This window comes from Pipistrellus kuhlii, unplaced genomic scaffold (assembly GCF_014108245.1).
Source record: "Pipistrellus kuhlii isolate mPipKuh1 unplaced genomic scaffold, mPipKuh1.p scaffold_m20_p_31, whole genome shotgun sequence".
Classification (NCBI taxonomy): domain Eukaryota; kingdom Metazoa; phylum Chordata; class Mammalia; order Chiroptera; family Vespertilionidae; genus Pipistrellus; species Pipistrellus kuhlii.
In genome coordinates, this window is record NW_023425531.1 from 6,443,866 (window position 1) to 6,465,680 (window position 21,815).

A 21,815-nucleotide genomic window follows, 5' to 3' on the forward strand; every position below is an offset into this window, starting at 1 on the left:
ACCAAAAGTATTTTTTCACTTGCCATTCATTGTTCAGGTTTGCACGTTCTCTGAAAGGCAATGCTTAGCCAAAGCAGGTTCCTGCAGGAGGAGAGAGATGGCAGCAAAGAGCCCTGCACATGTGCTGCTGCCAAAGCCGACGGCCCTGTGCACATGCCCCAGACAGAGGCCAGGCAGAGGGTGGAGAGCTGGGAAGAGGGAGGTGCAGAAGAGAGTGGGCTTCGGTTTCTCAATTCTTGGGGTGGGGGCGGGGGTCAAACTAAAACCGCATGGTACTATCCAGGTCTGACAATTCCCAGCAACCAGGGCACTGGCTCAATTCCCAGAATTTTAGCAATTGAGAGCTCTAAACCCTCAGCACACACAGTTCATCAGCCTGGGACAATGTGACATAATCAAGGACAGCTCCAGCTCCTAAGGCCCGTGTGGAAAATCCATTGTCTGCTCTGCCTGAGAAGCGCAGGGGTCAGAAGCAAAGGGCTCCAGGCTTCGGTGACAGGTTTTTGCCGAGCTCCGGGTAAAAACTTGGGCTGGTATGAACTCAGTCACACACACATATATTCTGTCTTGACAAAAATTGCGATTGAGGAAAAAGTGAAAACTTTAAAAAATATATATATATTTTATTGATTTTATATAGAGAGGAATTGAGAGGGACAGAGAGTTAGAAATGTCGATGAGAGAGAAACATCGACCAGCTGCCTCTTACACCCCCCTCACTGGGGATGTACCCGCAACCAAGGTACATGCCCTTGACCGGAATCGAACCTGGGACCCTTCAGTTCGCAGGCCGACGCTCTATCAACCGAGCCAAACCGGTCCCGGCTGAAAACTTTTTTTTAAAAGCATAAAGGCAACCTGCTGCCTTAAACACAGTGATTGAGACACTTACGCTATTTCCCATGTCTATAAGAGATTGTCCACTCTGATTGAAATCTATGCTTTTAGAACAGAAAATTGAGCCCAAAATTGGAGTAACAAACTCGAGCTCTCCCAAAAAGTCACCTAGTGTGCGTCTGCCCCATTCCAGAGGAAAGGCCCAGATGTGCGTCCTAAGCTGACTGTGACAGCTCTGAGGAAGGAAGCTGAGTGGGGTCACGTGGGCACACACAGCCACTCTGCGCTGCCATCCTGCCACTGGAGGTAGGAGGACAGGGAGATGAGACTGCTCCACCTTCTCAGGGGAGGGGCGGCGGGACTCCATGCTGCCCACATCTGGCTTCGGGATGCAAACTCATGGAGCCCCAGCTGAGGCTGCTGGGAGCCGCAGAGGGAGCCTATGTTGCTTGAACTCCAGCTTTAATCCAGTCATGTCAACAGGGGGGTAACCGCCTTGCCTCCACCAGCACCACATGGTGACAGTGTGGGGCCGTCATGTCACTTCCCCTCAGTGGGCACCACAAATGAGCAGAAACAGGAAGTCCCACCCCACTCAGCCCAGGTCCTCAGTTGGCACAGGGAGCCGGGCAGGAAGCTGCATCCCGTGGGTCTGTTTTGAGCGGCGGCCTCTGGCCAGGTGGATGGTCTTCCCAGGGCTTGAAGGCACGTGGTTTATAACTGGTGCTCAAGGGAGGAACACAGGAAAATCTGGCTCGCTGGGGTCTCTGCTCTCCAGTCCCGCCCACAAATATTCAATAGATGTCTCTGGGTCATCTCCTCTGAAGCTGCTGACCTCTTGCCAGGCTTCAAAAGAACTTTGTCCTGTCCGGAAGTGTGTAGGCAAGGAGCTTTGTGGATGTGCATGCCTGAAGGGCCCTCATCCCATCAGCACACAGGACTTTTTCATCACCCCGAAAGTTCCCACAGGTCCTGCAACCCCAGTCAGTCCCCACCCTGAATCCCAGAGGCAACTGCCTCCCAGTCTGTGGTATTTTGTTAGCGCGGCCCAGAAAACTAAAGCACATTCCAGTATTTGCTTTTGTCCATCTTTAATTTTAGCTATTCTTGTGGGCATGAGATGGTATCTCATTGTAGATTTACTAGCATCTCCCTAACAGCCAATAAAGCTGAGCAATTTTTCAAGTGCTTATAATAGCCATTTGTATGTCTTCCTTTGTGAAGTATTGAAATGTCTTTATTACTGAGGTTTTTGGTTCTTTACATATCCCAGTAGAGGTTCTTAGGTATTAATGGTATTTTGAATATTTTCTCTCAATCTATCACTTGCCATTATCAATGCTGTCTTTTGAAGAACAGAAGATTTTAATCTCGATGAAGTCCAATTTATGCATTTTTTTTTCTTTTATGGTTAATGTTCACACGCTATGCTGTAGGAAATTCTTGCCTATCCCAAAACTGCAAAAATATTCTTGTATGTAATCTTCAAGAAGTGCTATAATTTTAAGTTTTATGTTTACAGTCCATCTCAGACTAATTTTGTTTCTGTTGTGATACAAGGATTGGGCTTTGTTTCACTCTATGTAGATATCCAGGTATCCCAGCACCATTTGTTAAAAAGACTTATCTTTTTCAGACTGACTTTGTGCCTTGTCCAAAAATCATTTGACTATGATTTCAATATGGTACTAATTCTAGATTATCTAATCTACTTCATCCTGTGCCTACATCACTTTGTCTCTATGACTATGGGAAGTTTTGAACAATTTGACTCTTATTCAAAACTAGAGGCTGATGCACAAAATTTGTGCAAGAGTAGGCCATCCTTCCCCCGCACCAGCTTCCCTCTGGCACCTGGGACCCAGGCTTCCCTCTGGCTGCCGGCAGGCACCTGGAGCCTGGGCTTCCCTTGCAGCTCCAGTTCCGTTTGGAAAATCATCCGGAAGGACATCCGGTCTAATTAGCATATTATGCTGTTACTAGAGGCCCGGTGCATGAAATTTGTGCATGGGTAGGGTGCCTAGGCCTGGCGGACCATCAGGGCCAATCAGGGCCTTCAGGCTGCCAGCTAGGGCCTTCCTTTGTTCCGCGCTGTCCCCTGGTGCATATCATAGTGAGTGATTGAATTCCTGGTCTTTCGGTCGAACTCCTGAGGGGACACTTTGCATATTAGCCTTTTACATATATAGATTATTATAGATTGTTCTGGCTATTCTAGGTCCTTGGCAATTCATCAATTTCTAAGAAGGAAATCCTTCTAGATTACATTTGGGGTTGCATAAAATCTGTAGATCAATTTGAGACTTTTGATTCACAAACATGGTCTAAGTTTCTTTAATTTCTCTCAGCAATGTTTCGTAGCTTTTAAGGTCCAAGTATTGTACTTTCGTTAAAATTTCCTAAGGAGTTTAGGGATGTTATTATTAGTAATATATTTTATAATTTCAAAATTTTGCTAGAATATAGGAATACTATTTTTTATTCTGCCTATGAATCTTGCACTCAAGTTAAATTCAATCACTGGTTCTAAGAATCTTTATGATCTTCCATACATATGAACTTTGCATCGATGAATATAGATGATTTTATGTCTTCCATTCTACTCTTCAGGGATTTTATTCCTCTTTCTGGCTTTATTACACTAGTTAAGATCTTCATGGTCAAATAGATGTGATGAGAGTAGACAACCCTGCCTTATTCCCAATCTTATGGGAAAAACATTCAGTCTTTCACCATTAAGTACAATATTAGCTGTAAGTAGTTTATATGCTTACCTTTTATTGGGCTGAGGATGTTTCCTTCTACTCCTAGTTTGCTGAGATTTTTAAAAAATTGTTTAATTTTGTCTAATACTTTTCTCACCTTGAGATGATCATATCCTTTAAAAACCATTTTTATTGATTTGAGAGAGTGAGAAAGGGAGAGGGGAGAGAGAAACACTGATGTGATAGAGAAATATCGATTGGCTGACTTCTTCACAACCCCCACTGGGAAATGAACCTGTAACCTGGGCATGTGCCCTGACCGGGAATCGAACCAGCAACCCTTCTGTGCACAGAACAATGTGCCACACTGGTCAGGGCAGATGGTCATATCATTTTATATCTTTCTCTCTTAATTTGGTATTTAATGAATTACATCAATTCATTCATGTTCAGCCAATCTTGCATTCTGGAAAAAATCCCACATGGTATTGATGCATTACGCTTTTCATGTACTGCTGCACTCATCTAAACTAATAAAAGGGTAATATGCAAGTTGACTAAATGGCGGAACAATCCGTTCCTATGACACTCACTGACCACAGGGGACAGACACTCAATGCAAGAGCTGCCGCTGGTGGTCAGTGCATTCTCACAGGGCGAGCGCCGTTTAGCCAGAAGTGAGCTCCTTGACAACTTGGCTCACGACTGGCGAGCACAGTGCTAAGAATGTCCAACTGCCAGCTTAGGCTGGCTCCTGGAGGCTGGATTGAAGGACCCTCCTGAGTGCACTTATTTCATGTACCGTGCCTCTAGTTTACTAATAATTCCTTCAGAAATTAATATCTGCTCTTAAAAAAAACCTGCTTGGTAATTTCCTATTCTTGACATGACCTTGTCTTTGCCAGCCTCAGAAAAATAAATTGGGAAGGGCTCCTTCTCCTCTGCTTTCTGAATGTGTATAGGATTCATATAGTTTCTTCCTTAAATATTTCATAGAGTTCATCAGGAAAGGCTCCTAGGCCTGGAGTTTTCTCAATGGAAAGGTGCTTTTGGTCTGTCTGTGTTCATGACCTCTATTTATAGAACTACTCACATTCCCGTCTCTTCCTCTGTTAGTGTTGCTCATCCATGTCTTTGAAGAAATTTAACCATTTCCTTGAATCACTTGCTCTATGTGCATAAAGTTGTTCATACTATTTCTCTTCAACTTTTTATTTTGAAAAATTCTTTGACTTCAGAAAAGCTGTAAAAATCGTCTGGAGTTCCTGTATACCTCTTGCTATTAATTCAATACTATTACACTACCAACCTTACTTGGATTTCACGTTTTTCCATTAATGTCTTTTCTGTACCAGAAACAATCCAGTGGGCCACATTAACTGTCATGTTCCCCGAGTCTGACAATGCCTCAGTCTTTAATTGCATCTCATAATCTTGATACTTGAAAACTCTGGCTGGTAATTCTGAAGAGTGCCCCTCAGTTGGTCTGTCTGATGCTTCCTCATGATGAGATGAGAGCAATGCATTTTTGTAAGACTGCAGGGGAAGTGATGCTATGTCTTGGAGTTCCTTCGGTGCACAGATTCCTCTCCTCTATATCCTGCCCTGGAATTCCAAAAGGGTTAGGGATGAGGAATGCCCTCCTGCCTTCCATCCTCCTCCACTCACAGTGGGCAAGGTCCCCCCTCTGCCTGCCTTCCTCTGTGGGTCTTCCCCCTCTACCTACCTCTCCCTGACTCCCCACAGAAAGCCAGGTTGTCAAGGAGCTCACTTCATGCATTTCCCTCTGGACCCCCGTCCCACACTGTCTGTTGTCCGATATGAAAACAGCTGCATCATGCAGTGTGTCCGGGTCCAGCTGTTCACAGAGCAGGTAGCCTGGGCCATCTCTCCACCAATACCCACTCCCCTGCTCCCCGGCACTGCAGGGGGCAGAAGGGCTCAGTACGCAGAAGCCTTAAGGACAGGAGCCATGCTGACCCCATCTCAGGCTCCTGGGAGAGCGGGCCTTCTGTGGGCACAGGGGCCAGGCGGCTTCCTCTCCTGCTCAGCACTTTACCTGCACAGCTTTGGGTTCCCTCTGAGACTGAGCTCTACATGAGCCCTCCGTCTTTCAGGGCATTTGAACCACTGGCAGCTGACAAAGAACACAGTGGTTTCTGAGGGTTCAGAGCAGTGACCTCTACGCTGATTCTGGTACTGGTTCTGACCCAGTAGCAGATCGGGGGCTGGACGGGGGCTTCATTCACAGTGTCCCCAGGTCTGCAGTGGTTTCTCCACCCCACAGAGGGATGGACATTTTGCTGCTGGCACTCTTTTTTGTCAAGTCAACTCTATTTTCTGCTTGCTACTGAAGGCAGATTAATAATATCCAACATACAGACTAAATCAAGTAATTATACCTTTTAGTGCACCTGGTAATTTCTCACCCAGCTGGCACTAACAGTCAATCAAATGCCATAAAAGGTGCTTTAGGATGTGCTAATGTTCCACTGCACTCTGCCAGGCATGGAGGGATTTGTTCAACTCGCAGCATCACACACCACACACAAAACAGCCTGACAGGTCGGCCGCCCAGAGCTTCCCCGCCCGGGCTGCCGGGCTGCCCCTGCACTGGGGGCCTCTTGCTTTATGTGTTCCACCTATCGAAGCTGCCATTCCACTGGTTCCAAGGAAACCTTGAAACATTTCATACATTTAAAAAAATTAGTCCTCACCCAAGGATAGTTTCTATTGATTTTAGAGAAAGGGAGGGAGAGAAAGAGGGAAAATATCTATCGGTTGCCTCTTGTACAAACCCCAGCTGGAGATTAAACCCGAAACCTAGGACCAGGAATTAAACCCCAAAACTTTTGACGCATAGGACAATGCTCCAATCATCTGAGCCACCTCGCCAGGGTACATTTCATACATTTTTGTACTTTATAAGCCAGCCAAAGAGAAATCCATGCAGTGTGTCAAGTCTTAGATGGACAAGAAACTACAGACAACTAATAATTTCAATGTTTCATCCAAAGGAAACATGAAAATGACTACCTTTCTAGTTAAACGGGAAAGTAAATTTAGAGAAAGCATCTAGACACATGCACAATCTAGACACATGGCGTCTCCCAGTATCGGTAGCTACTCACATTTACCCCGGTCAGGAACATTGTCAACCTTGCCTGCTCCTAACGGGATGCTCTAGATTTCTACAACCAGCACTGCCACAGCCCCTGGGGGCCTGTTCACCCCCCAAGTGGATGTGACCAGTCACACGGGCCCCGGCCCCAGGCCTGCTGCCTTAGGTGGAGCTTGGCCCTCAGCATCCAGCTGCTTCCAGTGCCTGGGGCCCTGGGCCAGTTTATCAAACCACAGCTGGCCATGGTGCTATGAGGAAAGCTACCGAAGAGGGGATCTGAGGTGTGTGTGAGCGGGCTCTCGACAGTAACAGAAAGAACTGGGAGGTGTGTGCCTTTAGGACTCTGGTCCCACGCACTGTCTGGCACGCTGTCCCTTCACGGAGCCGATGTTGGTCAGTGCTAGTTAGGAGCTGGCATTGGTCAGTTCCTGTGCATGGATGTGGAAGCTGACAGTGAAGAAGGCTGATAGGAAAGACTGACTCATTTGAAACATGGTGCTGGAGGGGAGCTTTATGGATACTCTAGACCAGTGGTCGCCAACCGGTGGTCCGTGAGGCCCAAAAGGTTGGTGCCTGCTCCTAACGGGATGCTCTGGAGCAGCGGTCGCCAAATGAAAGGTGAACCAGCAGAAAGATGAACAGGTAGGTCCGAGAGCAAATTAAGCCTGAAACCTTGCTGGTGGCAAAAATGACGCAACTGAAGCTGCCCTACTTCGGCAGGGTATCCTGAGAAGGCGGGGTTCTTTGGAAAGACAATAATGCCGGGGAATGGAAGGCAGCAGGGAAGGAGGAAGACCAGCTCTGAGTAGGCTGGCTCCATGGAAGAAGCCAGGGGCATGAGTCTAAGGAGCTGAGCAGGGCTGTTGAGGACAGGACACTGATGACATCACTCATTCACAGGGTCACAGGAGTCGGAGTCAACTTGAGGGCATGAACAACTGGTCAGGATTTGAGGTTGACGGAGCACAAAACAGATACTACAAGGAATGAGGGCATCACAGGGCGACAGCCACGGTGAGGTTAAAGGGCTGCGCTGGACAGAGGGCACACAAGAGTGCAGGCTCACGGCCAAAAGCGTACCAGTAAATGGAACCTCTGCTGAGGAATGGGACAGCACATAATTTTAGAGGCCTCACCACAAAATGCTCACTAATTACACTGTGGGAAAAAGTGACACCGAGAGGACCAGCGGGGCCCATTGGAGTCAGTGAGGGGACAGGTGGTGCTGCCCCAAAGAGAGGCGTGCAGGGCCTCCTGGCAGGGATGCCCACCGCAGGCTGGTCGGAGCAGGGAGACTGAGGACCGTCGGGACCAGAGGGGACACAGCGAGGTGTCCTGGTGGATGGAGCAGCTTGTGCTCAGGCGGGTCAGGAGCAAGTGCTCTGCCCCATCCCCCGACAGTTCTGCACGTTTGTGACCGTCCCCCAAGGGAACACTTACAGCAAACACATACTTAGCATATCTGTATGACGAGGTTTCCTATTTAAGAGATTTTAGTATTTTATAATGTTTTAATAAAAAATTAAGACCTTATTTACTTAATAGAAGAGAGTGAAAAAGCAGGGAAAACTGCCAAATTCTCTATCTACAGCCGGAAGTCAGAAGGAACCACGGTACTCCTCATTTTAAGGCTTAGATAATGTTTCTGAAAAGCTTTAGGGCAGCTGCCAGTGAGGTTAAAAGTGGGGTACGCACTTTCAGAGGCTCTGCAGAAGGGGGAAGCTAAGGAACCCTAGTCTCCAGGGTTGAGCAAGAGAGCGTAAGAGGCGAACACAGGCGAGCAGCACGCAGGGCGCACAACTGCCCCCAATGGCCACACGGGAGTAAAGAAACAGCTGAGCCCCCTTCCACCCCCCAAACCCATGAGCATGGTGTCCAAGAGAAAAGACTAACAGCAGAGACAGAGGGAAGCTCGCGTGGCTACTTCCGGGTGAGGATTCAGGTGACGAGGTGCCCTTCTGACTGATTTAAAGTGATGGGAAATGTTTCGGACATTCCAGAGACCATGGGAAGGCTGGGGAGAAAGAGGCATTGAGAGGCCGTACCCCAAGAGTCTGTGTGAAATGGACTGAGCCATGGTTGGGCACAGAAAGTGGTCGTGTGAAGGACCAGGGAAGCCAATGGAGTTTCCAGGGCTCAGTGATAGGCCACTGGATAGCACAGAAAGAGGGAGAAGGGGCCCAGCTGGCCCAGCCCAACCAACAGGAGGACAGTACATTTATCCCCAAATATTACAAATTAAAGTTCTACTTACTGCTCCGAGCATGATTCTGAAAATCAGCCACCGAAAGCCCCACAGAACGATCCGGGACGTGGGGGTCTTCCTGGGCAGCCGAGACAGAGTCCACAGAGGGCACAGGAAAATCCCCAGGAACCCCGTTTCCAGAAGCTGGGACTCCCATCCTGATGGTGACAGGAAGAACAAAGGGCCATGTTAGCCACAGCTGGACACTCTCTACAGAGACGGTCCCACCAAATTCATTTAACCTAACAGTCCTGAACACGGATGGATGGAGACCAAGGAGCACGTGTCAGCCCACAGTCAAGATGCACCTCGGCGGCAGCTTGTGGCACCGTGCCCCAGCGCCCGAGCCAGGCCCCCTGCATTCAGACCGCAGTCTCCTGTCCTCCTCAGGGCACTGCAACTGTGGCTCGGCCTCAAGCTGAGCACACACCGCCAACGGGGGCTGGCGAGGCCTCTCCCATCCATAGGCTTGCATTTGCAATCATGACTTTCTGCATTCTTCCCTGAGGAGCATTCACCAGGGCGGACAACGTGCACCGAGGAGGCCAGAGACCAGTAGGGGAGTTCTGACTGCAAAGCTGACTCTGCTCCCTGTCTGCCCCAGGTGAGGGAGCAGGTCAGGGGAGAAGCAGGAACAGGTGATGGTGGCTCCGGATGAAACTGCCTCGTGTCAGCCCCATGTGGACTCAGTCCGTATGGCAGCAGCTCTACAGGTTTGATGTGAGGGGTGCTAGCCAGTCCTTCCTGCTGGGAGCCCCATGTGAGACATGTGGGTGAGCGTAGTGCACCCGAAAGCACATTTTTGCAGAGGAGATGGCATTCCAAACCCTAACAGCTCACTGAGTTGGCCCCACTGTACAACAGCTGCTCAGGGTCACCCAGAACCCAGAACAGCTTCAGGCAGTTGTAAACCGGGCTCTTCAAAAGGAACATGCATATGCACAAGCTCCTGTTAATACAATATTATGCTGCATTACATATTCGGTACATTTTCTGTGGTTCCATTTATAGAGGGTTCTAGAATGAGGAAAACTGATCAGGTGAAAGAAATCGGGACACAGCTGCCTGGAGAGACGGGCCGGGGACATGAGTCTGCGTCTGCTCAGGGAGTGTGCTCCTGAGACTCACCAGAGGAACCTTAGGGCCTGAGCATTGTTTCCTCCTCAGACACAAACCTATACGAATCCTGAACCCTCATTCTAGGGCTGATGGAAGGTCTTCAGCCTGAAACTTACTTGAGGGGCACTGAATACTGAACTGAGCAATGAACAGACACGTGAGAAAGCCAGCCGAGCGAAAGACGAGCCGCAGAGTCCAGGCAGGGGCGCGCCTAGGTTTCGCTGTGCAACTGTTCGACACTCTGTAGTTTGAGATTTTTTGTTAGATGCAGGATGGCAGGATTCCACTTACTCTCACATGTTTGTAGATTTCTTTTGAGAGAACAGGTCTTTCGTAGCAATGCAGTGCCTGCGTGCGCAGTGCCTCACACAGGGTGACAGTGACTGTCACTGCCCAGAGGGGCAGGTAGTCTCGCCTGGGTGAGCAGCTGGTGTCAGCGGACCCAAGTGCTTTGTGCTAGTGTCTCTGGGGAGATGACTCCAGAAGCAGAAAGAAGCCTGAACAGTGCCGGGCACCAAGGCAAGGTGGGCAGGCGGAGCACAGCTCTGCCAGCTGTGGTGGGTCCTGTAGCACTGCTGTCAGCTGAGGGAGAGAAAAGCTGACCGCAGGGCGCTCTGGCTGAGGCCAGGAAGGGGAGACTGGATGCATGGGGTGCCCACATGGCTCAGTCCCGCCCTCCGGGGCCCCCTGAACTGCACCCAGCATTGGACACACATGGGCTTCCCTCAGAGGTTCAGGAGGGGAAAGTGCAGAAAGTGTCTACACTAGTTTTATGAGATTTCAGACATGGAGCAATTGCTTATTTTGAAAACCTTCGCATTACAACTTGCTTCAAAATCCCCTTCTCTTAGCCAGGAAAAAAATAAACTTTGTTACATATGCCAACTTCTATAATTTTATCTTAAGGTAATTTTCATTAAACTTGAACTTATTTCACTTAGGGTGCATTTATAATACATGTGATTGGATGAGCAAAGGATACGCAGAATGTGGAAATGGTGACAGTCACGGCTTGGAGTGTGCTTATATACCGACACGCCCTTTTTTTTGAGAAAGCACCTCAAAGGCCACCCGTACCGATCCCTCCTCCACTTGGCGATGAGAGGCCTGTGCCTTCATGCAGTCCTGCAGGCAGAGCAGGCGGAGCTGGGGCTTCTGAGCAGAGAGAAAGCCAGCTTGGAACACCCCCCAGGACGCCTAGAGGGGCTGGCATACCACCCCAAGTGTGAGTCCTCACTAACTCCACAGTGCAAAGCCTGCCTTGCTCACGCTCCTGCAAACCCCTGCAAACTCAGATTCCACGTGGGTGAGCAGAGCCTGCCCTGGGTGCGGGCCTCCTTCTCTAATTGTCACCTCACTTTGCACAGATGTAATGAACTGAATTTTAATATGCTGTTTGAGTGACACCAATCAAAGTGATATGCAAATGGTGGAGCCCAGAGACCGTCTAAGTGCCAGGAAGCAGGTGACAGGGTAGGCAAGGGATGGGACACGCTGTCACCGTAGGGATGTGAGTGCACTAGCAGAGGGTCACCTACTGAGACGTTCCTTACCTGCTGGGGTGCATGGGAGAGGGGACACCCAGAAGCCACGGCGTGCAGGCTTCCTACTGCACGACCCGCTGCTTCCACCTGCCCCTCTCTCACTGGAGCTGGACACCGCCCCCCGGCATCAGCGCTCCCTGATACGGCTGGGGAGGAAAGGGTCGCCTGCAGACCCACCTGCTTCTGCTTTCTCTGCTTGGATCTAGTCAAATTTCAGCAGCTGTGCTGCCTGCACAAGGAGCACCATTGTTCTCCGCCTCAGCGTGGTGGGGAGGCGTCCTCAGAACAACAAATGCCCAGCGAACTGCCGCGGCGGCTTCCTGCGGCAGAGGCTGTGCGCGCCTGCGGATGGCACGGCACACGGCACACGGCTGTCAACAGGCTCCACTAGGTGCTTCTTACTCAGATTCAGTGCCATTTAGCCTGTGCTCAGTCTTTGCAAAGGCAACATCTGGCCCTTTCACTTGGCAAACACAATTATGGTGGCGCTGGAAGGTTCTGTTCCATTGGAGGTATTGGCCTCGCCAGTGGCTTTGGGGGGTGACGATTAGCAAATGCCCATAAGGAAGCCATGAGCTGCACCTGCCTGTTTCTGGACTTCCACTTCTACGGCTGCTTGTTCACTTTGAGGAACACAACCAGCCCTGAACAAGCCACGTTGGGAAAATTCCCACATGAAACTGAAGGGAAAACACCTCCAGTTGTGGCCTGAGGAACTGGTGCTCCCAGCCCAGACATGACAGACCCAGCGGCCACTGGGGCGCCGGGGGTGGCTGAGGAACAGCTAACTTGCCCACTGTCTCCCAGGGACGTCTGGACAGGCAGCGGGAGTGAGGATGAACCACAGCAGGGTAGGCAGCGGGCTCTCCAGCCTGGTCCTGACGGGCTAGTGAACCTTGATGCAGTGCTGACCAGAGCTCAAGGGCGGCCGTCATCCATGGCCTCCAGGTCCGAGGGCGGCCGTGGCCCCTCATCTTGTGGTTTGGGGGCAGCCTGGGCGCCCTGCTAGCTGGGTCCAGCCATGCCTGCGAAGACTCAAACAGTCAGAACAGCTGGATGCTCTCTTACTGGTTTGTGAGTTTAAATAAAACTCCTTGGCGCGCGGCACATGACCTGTGTCTGCCAGGACAGCTGCATGCGAAGTCCGAGGAAAGGTCCCTAAAACATTTGGACCCACGGCCTCCAGGCCCACGTTCTGACTTGTGGGGTCCCTCCTTCCTCTGGCCCAGCCTGGGGCAACTGCTCTCCAATAAAACTGACGTAAAAATGGTGCGGATATTTCTCTTCTATCTACTCAGGGGCAAGCGAAGGGTGAAGATGTTTTCTATTGAAGACCCAGAGAGCTCACCGCCAAGAGGCTTGACCTGTGCCTGGCCACGTGCAGCAGGGCAAACGGGTGGGCGATGCGGCGCCTTCAGGATGAGCAGTGTGAGGGGCACCGGCCTGGCTCTGCCCCTGCTCTGCACAGGAGGAGGTGGGGAAGCCAGCGGACACGCTCCAGCCAACAAGTGGGCCGCTGGGCTGGGGGCTCAGAGGTCAAAGACAACACAGGACAGGCTGAGCCGCCTCTGACCAAGGAGGAAGGCAATCTAAACAATGCTTCAGCGGCGGAAGCTGCCGGCATGGCCACTCTAGAAAGAAAATGCCAACCGAGGCTTCATTTCCCTCCTTGAAACTATTAGAGTGACTTAGAAAGAGTGATTAATTTTGCGCATATGGATCCTTCAGAAATGACAGCCACCATCCCTGTGAGAAGTAGGAACCCATTAGCTTCACGTTAAAATCGGGGAAAATGGAGAAAAGCGCTTCTCTCCTGACGGGCTGTCACTCCTGTGCCGAGCCCCCGCCCTCGGCCGCCGGGGGCTCCTAATGATGCCCTGGAGACCACGCGAGCTCTTAAAAGTTATTTCCTTAATCTTTATGGGTTGTATGCTAGGATGGAAAGTTCCGGAGTGGCATACCAGATCTTGTCTGCAGTCACTGACATGGCAATGAGTTTCGGGGACAAGAAAGCACCCCTGATGCAGATGAGGGTGACCCTGACTCCCCTACATGGATGTGGCACCTTGCTTTGTCGCACAGCTCCAGACTTCTGCAGCAATGCAGAGCCTGCTGTGAGGGGGAGGGGGGTTCTGGGAGCCGATGCACAGATGGGGAATGCATGTCCATGGTGGGCACAAGTGAAGGCGCACTGTCCTTGGCACCCTCTGTGATGGTGGACGGTTCTGCTCACCCCCCAACCCTGGCCTCACCGCACACAGTGAGGCCCAAAGGACTGGCGATGGCTCCTGGGGAGGTTTGGGCAGGGGGAGTCAGGCAGAGCTTGGTCAGCAAAATGGTGGGATGAGGTGAGCAGCTCAGACTTCACGCACTGGGACACTAGGTGCTGTTCACTCCAATCCCTGGTCCTCCCTCAGCGAGCTGCAGAACATAGGAGACACCCAGACTCTGCAGCCATAAGTACTGAGGCCACCTGGGTCTGCCCAAGACGTAGGGCCTGGCCACTGGGCTGTGCCATGGTGAGGGAGGCAGGCACTGGCCCCAGGCAGCAGGGAATGCTTTGACCTTGTCTGGGGTCATGAGCTCACGGCCTGCGGGCCCTGCTTCTCTGCGTGTCTCTGACCCGGGGGAGTACCTCTGTGATAATGCATGCAGGAAGCTCGCTTCAAAGACGTGGGCTCTTATCTGGGCTTGGGAGGTCTTGTGGCTCTGAGCAGCAGGCAGAGTCACGGTCGGTCAACGGAGGAGCCTTTCTTCTCAGCTGGCCCAGGGCTCAGGCTGGGCCTTCACAAACCCTGACCACTCCAAGCTGTTTCTGCTTGGGTGCTCCCAAGCCACGACATTCCTCCAAACCACATTTCAGAGTTTTAATCACTGTCACTCAGCAAGTATGACTGTAGTGCCACTTAAGAAAAGTTGCATTTTGCAAGTGGAGTGGTGGTCAAGCGTGGAGGCCCTGCTACACAGAAGCAGCACCGCAAAGGAGCAGGCCCAGGGTGCACGGTGGTGGGGGCCAACTGGAGCCCCAACTCCACCGGTATGCGTCCTCGGATAAGTGAGGAACGGGCAGTTCTGCTGCAGTGTGTCTCCCTGGGAGCCGGCCTGAGGTGGCAGGGGCTGCAGTGTAGCCGGAAGCAGAGGGAGGTCCCTCATCCTGTGCGTGAACCAGCTCGCCTGCCACGCTTTCACCCAGATGGGACCTGGAAGAGGTGCCAACCACCCAGTTACTGCTGCAAATACCACTGTTGCGAGGGGTGCATTCCACCAACTGATCAGCTAAAACATTTTCCTCTTTCACTGAGACAAAATATAACACGAGATCAGGTTAAAAAACACACAAGGGAGGCTAAGACAAAATTTAAAAGCGTTTAAAAATAGCATCCCGTTAGCAAGTGCCTGTCTAGCAAGCCATGGGGAAGATGCATTTGTCTTTTCTTTACCTGCACAAGGCCGGCCAGCAACCTGCCCGGCCTATCCGGCAGTGGCCAGGGGTCTATATCTGGACAGCTCACATAGTTCTCTCCATCTCACCTTCCCCTCCAACACACTCACCATGGCAACCAGCCACAGCCGAGAGGCACCACACATGTGCCTATAGGTCTCACCGTTTACAGGGCTTTGCCCAGGCCCACTAACCCCTTCTGGTTGTCAGAATGACCTGGCAGAGCCACTCTTGCCCTAAGGGGACAGACAAGGGCCATCCTTTATCCTCAGGGGCCAGGGTCAGCTCCCCTCCAGAGCGGACCCTGGCCCCTGCTCCCACCCACCCACCTCCCAGCCTGAACCCCACTCACTCCTGCAGGGCCTGGTCTGGAGCCTCCTATGTCCCCACTTTGGCCCACAAGACCCGCTTAGAACAGGGTCTGCCCAGGAATCTCTAGAACCAGCCTGAGCTGGCAGGTCCCTTGGATAGAGCCTAACCACTAAAAGAAGCCAGCCACGGAGGACTTCACATTTCAGCCAGAGGTTAGACCATAAATGAGAACGCATTTTCTAGCAAGATATTTTTGAAAGAGCAGGTTAAATGTTCCATGCTTTAAATAAAATCATTTTAAATTGCATACTCCGAACTATGAGGCGTTTAACAAATTGTTAATATATGTTTTAAGGATGTCCTCGGGCACTGCAGGGAACAGGAAGTGACCCGTGTAACCCACACACCCACACAGTGACCCTCCGAGGCCACTGCACTTTTCATGGTGCGGGCTAATACTTGGTTGCTATGGCAACCAGACTTCCTAGCCCCAGGTGTCCCCTGTTGCTTAGATGTATGCAGGTGTCACCAGCTAGGCCCAGAACAAAATCTATAGTAATGACCTTAGCTAGCTCACTGGTTTAGATAAATAGGAAAATGCTTCCTGTCAACGGAAATTAAGACTTAGCAACAGATTTTTTAGGATTAATATATTCCAAATATTTAACATATATCAGGCTGAAGGGCACAGTGCATTACCATTTCTTTGTCTTTTGTTTCCTGTGCATAAAAATTAGCCAAAGCTTGCCTCAGAGTGCCTTGTCGGAATCCAATGATATGACAGTCAATTCTGCCACAGGGCTGTCTGACAAGAAAACGTTCTGGCTCTGTCTGTGCTGTCCAGCGCTCACTGGCCAACGAAGGCTGCTGAGTCTTAAACTCAGCTTGAGGTGGACAGGGCAGACCTGGCCCTGCGCTCGGGAATCCCCAGAGGCACGTCTGCTCAGAGGCGTCTACAGGACCCGGTGGAGCAGGCCAGCCTGTTCCAGCATTGCAGCTGAAAGCTCCTGTCCCCATGCCCAGAGGGCTCTTGTGCCCACAGAAATGGGCACTGGGGGCAGAGATCTAAGCTGGGCCTGGGCTTCCAGCAAAGGAGAAGATCCTAGGGCAGAGCAGATACCAGGTGGATGAGGCAGGCAGTCAGTGGGGCACACAATCAGTGTCATGCTCATTCCTCACCCCACATTTGAGTGGGTGGTCACTATCCAGGGCCCAGTGTCCGTGGGTTTCACTCTCACCCCACATCTTAGTGGACCATCAGCATGTAAGGCCCTTGTGACCACAGAAGGAGTTACCCTCACTCACATCTTAGTGGGCTGTCAGCACACAGGGCCCCGTGTCCCGAGAAGTGGGTGTCACCCTCACCCCACATAGTCTTGGAGGATGACCTGTTGTCCCTCGGATTTAGTGAACCTGGCTTCCGGCCATCCTCCACGTTGGTGATGGGCACACCCTTGTCACATGCAGGGGTGGGGCCTGGCTTATGGGAGAGGCCAACATATCCAGCTAATACTTACACACAAACACACGTGTTAGAAATAATAGGGAGGGTCACTTCTACCTGGCACATGCATAGGTCAGAGGTCAGGGTGGTCCTCTAGCCTCTGGCCCACATAGATAATGTCTCCTCTGGGGTCAGTGCAGGGGACACACCAGCCTTCTTCCTTCCCTCCCCACACCTCTCTTTATCCGCTGGCCTAATTAGGGAACACACCTTGCTGACCGACTTCACACTCCTTTGAAAGCGAGTTGTCTCTGGCCCTGCAGCAAGGTCAGTGGTAACAGGCAGCTCTTGGGCACAGAGACCCACTCTGGGCAGTGTGTGCACCCCGTGGGGACAGGAAAGAGAGGGTCGAGCATCTTAGCCACAAAAACCAGGACCTGGTGGGCACTTCTGACAGTTATAATCTTGCTCAGAGGTCCTTTCAAAGGAGCCCTGGGCAGGGGTTCAACGACTTGGGGAGGGGCAGTGACATTCTCAGGCATCTAGAAGGATCAGGTTTCAGCTAAGTGAGCTGACAAGAATTAACACAGGAAAACAGCACGTGAGTGACCACAGAAAGACCTTCAGTGAAAGGATGAAGCTGACCAGTGCCTGCCTCGTCCACCTGGTATCTGCTCTGTCCTGGGATCTTCTCCTCTGCGGAAGCCCAGGCCCACCGTAGGTTTCACCCCCAGTGCCCAGCCCTAAGGCCCTTTGTCAAGTCTCTGCTCAGATGCCACTTTTGCAGGGAGGCCTTCCCTGAATGTAACATTTATAACAGGGCCTTAATCTATCCTGGCACTGCCTAACCAACTATACTTTCACCTCTCCACATACTTCATATCTAACTATGTCCATTCTCTATTCATACAGCACCTACAATGCAAGTTCCAAACAGACAAGGTAAAGCATCTATAATAAGCACTAGAGGCCTGGTGCACAAAATTCGTGCATGGGCGGGTGGGGGACGGGGAGAGGAGTCCCACAGCCCAGCCTGCACCCTCTCCAATCTGGGACCCCTCAGGGATGTCCGATAGCCTCATAATCTGGGACCTAACTGCTCACCTGCCTGCCTACCTGATGATTCCTAACCACTTCTGCCTGCCTGCCTGATTGTCCCTAACTGTTCCCCTGCTGGCCTGATCAATCCTAACCGCCTCTGCTTCACCCTGCACTCAGGACCCAAGCTTCCCTTCCTCTGGCTGGCCATAGGCACCCAGGACCGGGCTTCTCTCCTTCTGGCTGGCTGTAGGCACCCAGGACCTGGGCCGGCTTTGCCTGTACCTGCCACAACCATAGGGGACTGTGGGCAGGTGGCTTTGCCCTGGCTCTAGCCACAGGTGCTGGCACCTGGGACCACAGGGCGGGCGGCTTGTCCCTCTCCTGAGCCATAGGCACAGGCACAGCCGCTGGCGCCCGGGACCATGAGGTGGGCAGTTTGTCCTTCTCCTGGGCTGCAGGCACAGATGCAGACGCTGGTGCCTGGGACCACGGGGTGGATGGCTTGTCCTTCTCTAGGGCAGGGTCATAGGCGCAGGCAGGTGCAGCTGCTGGTGCCCAGGAGCATGGGGTGTGTGGCTTGTCTCTCTCCCAGGCCACCGGTGCAGCCACTGGCACTCGGGACTGTGGGATGGGCAACTTGTTCCTTTCCCGGGCTGCAGCCTGACTGGTACCTATTCCTCTCCCATGAGCTCATTTGTGCCTGGCAGGTCCCTATTCCTCTCTCCCCACCGTTGAGTGTCTGAGCCATTATGGCGTAATGGTATGATGACAATTTGCATATTAGCTCTTTATTATTAGGATAACCAAGGATGTAAAGAAAAAGATGCTCATAAGGCATTAACAGATGGGAATACTCAGCAGAGACACAGGGCTATATAAAAATAAAATATTTGAAAGTAAAAGTTTACTAAATGAGCTTAATAGCAGGATAAAGTACAGAGAATAAAAAGGTAGTGAATATAAAGATAGTTCAACTGACGTTATTCCATCTGAAAAACAGAGACTTAAAAAAAAAATAACAGAAGAATGGACTCTCAGGAACTGGTGAAACAACATCAAAAGGTCTGATATACATGCAATTGGAATTCTAGAAGGATTCGAGAGAGAAATGCAGGAAAAAAAATGTTGGCATAAATTACAGATTCAATAGGGAATCAGAAGCAGGATAATATTCAGCCCCCAGACTCTCCAAATGCCACATGTAGTTAAGCGGCTGTAAGCCAGTACAGGGGGAGCCTGCTGCTCTGACTCTGCCACACAAATCCATGCTGGGAACATAGAGGAGGAGATTTAAAGAGACTAGAAGGAGACATCCATCAAAAGTGTTGTACCGCTACATGGACAAACCAACTGTAGAAAGGCATTTATTCACGAGACAACTGGCAACACTGGAACGCTCACTAAATATTTGATATAATTCATCCTAATTTTTTAATTAAAATTTTTTCAGCAATCAAGGAATGCATAAATAAGTGGAATATCAAATCGATGTTTTTTTCCCCTCTCAAATCAATAAGTAAAATTAAAAGTTATTTTTCAATTATAGTTGATATATAGCATTATACTGGGTTCAGGTGTAAAAATTCATGCTAATTTTTTAGGTGTAATAGTGGTGCTATAGTTACATGGCTTTAAAAGACCCAGTCTCTTAGAGGTCTACAATGAAGTATTTGCAATTAAGTAACATGAAGCCTAGGGTTTACTTTAAGCCACAGAGCAGAAGGGGAGGTCGGTAAATAAAAGACGGGGCATGTGCTGGAGAACTGACAGTCTGAGATGACACACGGAGGTGCACGATGCCATTTCTTTACTTTGGTATTGGTTTGAAATTTTTCATCATCGAAAGTTAAAGAAAATAAACAAGCAGGAAAACTCTCCCAACTTCTGCCTGGGATGTTTAAAACTGACCACTGGAATTCTCATAACTGTAACAAACTGTGAAATACAATTTTTTAAAGTGCCATTTGTTCTAGAAGCCAAACTTATAGTGAGTATGGAAATAAGCCGTTGGAACAGCTGAAAGTCAGCATATCTGGGAGCTGGTAGTGGTGAGTCTAATCAGACTATTCAGGTCTAACTCTAAAAACAATTTAAAATGTTTTTCTAAAACAACGCAGGGGATCTATTTTTCAGTTACTGATCTCCCCGAGCAGATTGAGAATTAGAGACTGAAAGGAACTTCTCTGTGTTCTGATTTGGAGGTCCCATTCCCAGCCTGCAGGGGCTTGCATCCCGGGCCCCTGCCCAGGACCACTGCCCTGAGACATAGCCCTCAAACAGAGCAGGGGCATTTTGTGGGACCGGAGGGAAGAAAGGCAGGGATCCTGGAGCCTGTGCATGGCCACAGTCTCCGAGAAAATGTAGGATTTGCTCTAGTTCAGTGTTCACATGTTCACCCTAGACCACATGTGTCAAACACAAGGCCCGCGGGCCAAATCTGTCCCGCCAGGCCTTGCAATGTGGCCCGCACCGCGCTGTCATCACTGCACTCCGCTGCGTTTCCATCACAATGACAGTTTATGACTGTTCAGTAAACCATTCGGCCCACGATTTAGGCTGGATTTCAGATTTTGGCCCCTTCTCTGATTGAGTTCGACACCCTTACCCTAGACGTTCTGCTCCCAAACCAGAGAGCCTCCACATGTACATGCAAAACTCCCCAGAGGTCTGCTGCTCGGTCAACAGTCGTGCCAATGCTGCCACCTCACTGCTCATTCCAGCCACGGCTTCTGCTCTGCCACCGCCTAACGTGTACCTGCTGGCTACCTGCACGTCTGATATTTCCCAGCTGTTATTGTCACTGGGGATTATGACCATAATTGCTGATTTGGGCACAATTAAAAGGGAAATGAAGAAATAGAGTTGTCTACTTATTGACGACGAACCAAATGGATTTAATGGCACCAACTGTCTCGCTGGAATCCAGGTCCTGAAGCCAAGTGACTAAATGGGGAGGCAAGATTTCATCAGGGAAGGTTGCATAATGGTGTTTACTTTGAAACGCTGATCTCATTGTCTTATGTAAATGGGGACCACCGTGACCCATTCCCTCATTCCCTCTGTTGCTGTAATAGGCAGCACATGGACACCAATCTAAAACCTGAAGATGCATTGATGACCTTCATATAAGTCTTGACAAAATTACACAAGCATAAACACAGACACAGGCGCTTACAATTTAGGAAGAAGGGGCCTGGGTCATTGAGAGCCCAGAAGATTCTGAGGCTGGAGAGGTCCAGGGGACTCACAGCTCTTTGGGGCAATGAGAAGCAACATTTCCGTTTCCTGTGTCACTGCTTTTACCCCCAAGCTCTGGCTGCCTTTCCTAGGGCAGATCAAACAGCTCTGATGAAGATGAAATGAGATTTCTTGCCTTCAAAAAATACAAAACACAGCACAACATGGCGAGTAGAGGACATGAAACTCACCAGGCTCTACTGAAGCTCCAAGGGCCCAGCCAGGTCCATTACCACACCGTGAGCAGAACAGGCCACCATGTCCACCACTCCACGTTCTACATCGCACCCCAGAGTGCTCTCGGCACAAAAGAAGAAGAGACCGTCTACAAAGTATTTTGCACGTTCTACATTCCTCAGTCTCCCTGGCTCTCACTTCCATGTCTGTCGCTGGCTTCACTGAAGCTCAAATCTCAAGACCATCATTTCTTCTGGCTGGTCAGGATCTGTCCTTCCTTACCTAATCAGGCCCAACCTCATCTCTGACCCTTCCTTGCACCTCCACACTCTCAGTCACCAACCATAGGCCCAGCGCATCCTGCTGGGCAGTGGTGCAGAGAACAGGTCAGCCCTGGGACTAGCTGGAGACAGATCCACAGACCCTTCCCAGAGGCTCAACACCCTGCCACCCTCTGCAGACGTCCGGCCCTCCCAGATCCCCAGCACTGGCAGGTTGCCCCCTGAACCTGTCTGCTCCTGCCTCCACAGACAGACTGTTTAGTCCCAGTGCCGGGAAAGAAGCCTTCCTACCAGGGCTAAGGCATCCTGC

General features: G+C 50.6%; 1 protein-coding gene across 5 annotated transcripts in view; it reads right to left on the reverse strand.

Moving 5' to 3' along the window:
• Window positions 1–21,815, reverse strand: part of LMF1 (lipase maturation factor 1) — a 109,596-nt gene that overhangs the window by 49,601 nt on the left and 38,180 nt on the right. For all 5 annotated transcript variants that reach the window (XM_045570349.1, XM_045570350.1, XM_045570351.1 and 2 more), the window contains exon 4: window positions 8,918–9,066. In XM_045570349.1, the coding sequence (XP_045426305.1) occupies window positions 8,918–9,066 (149 nt within the window). The remainder of the gene's footprint in view (window positions 1–8,917; window positions 9,067–21,815) is intronic.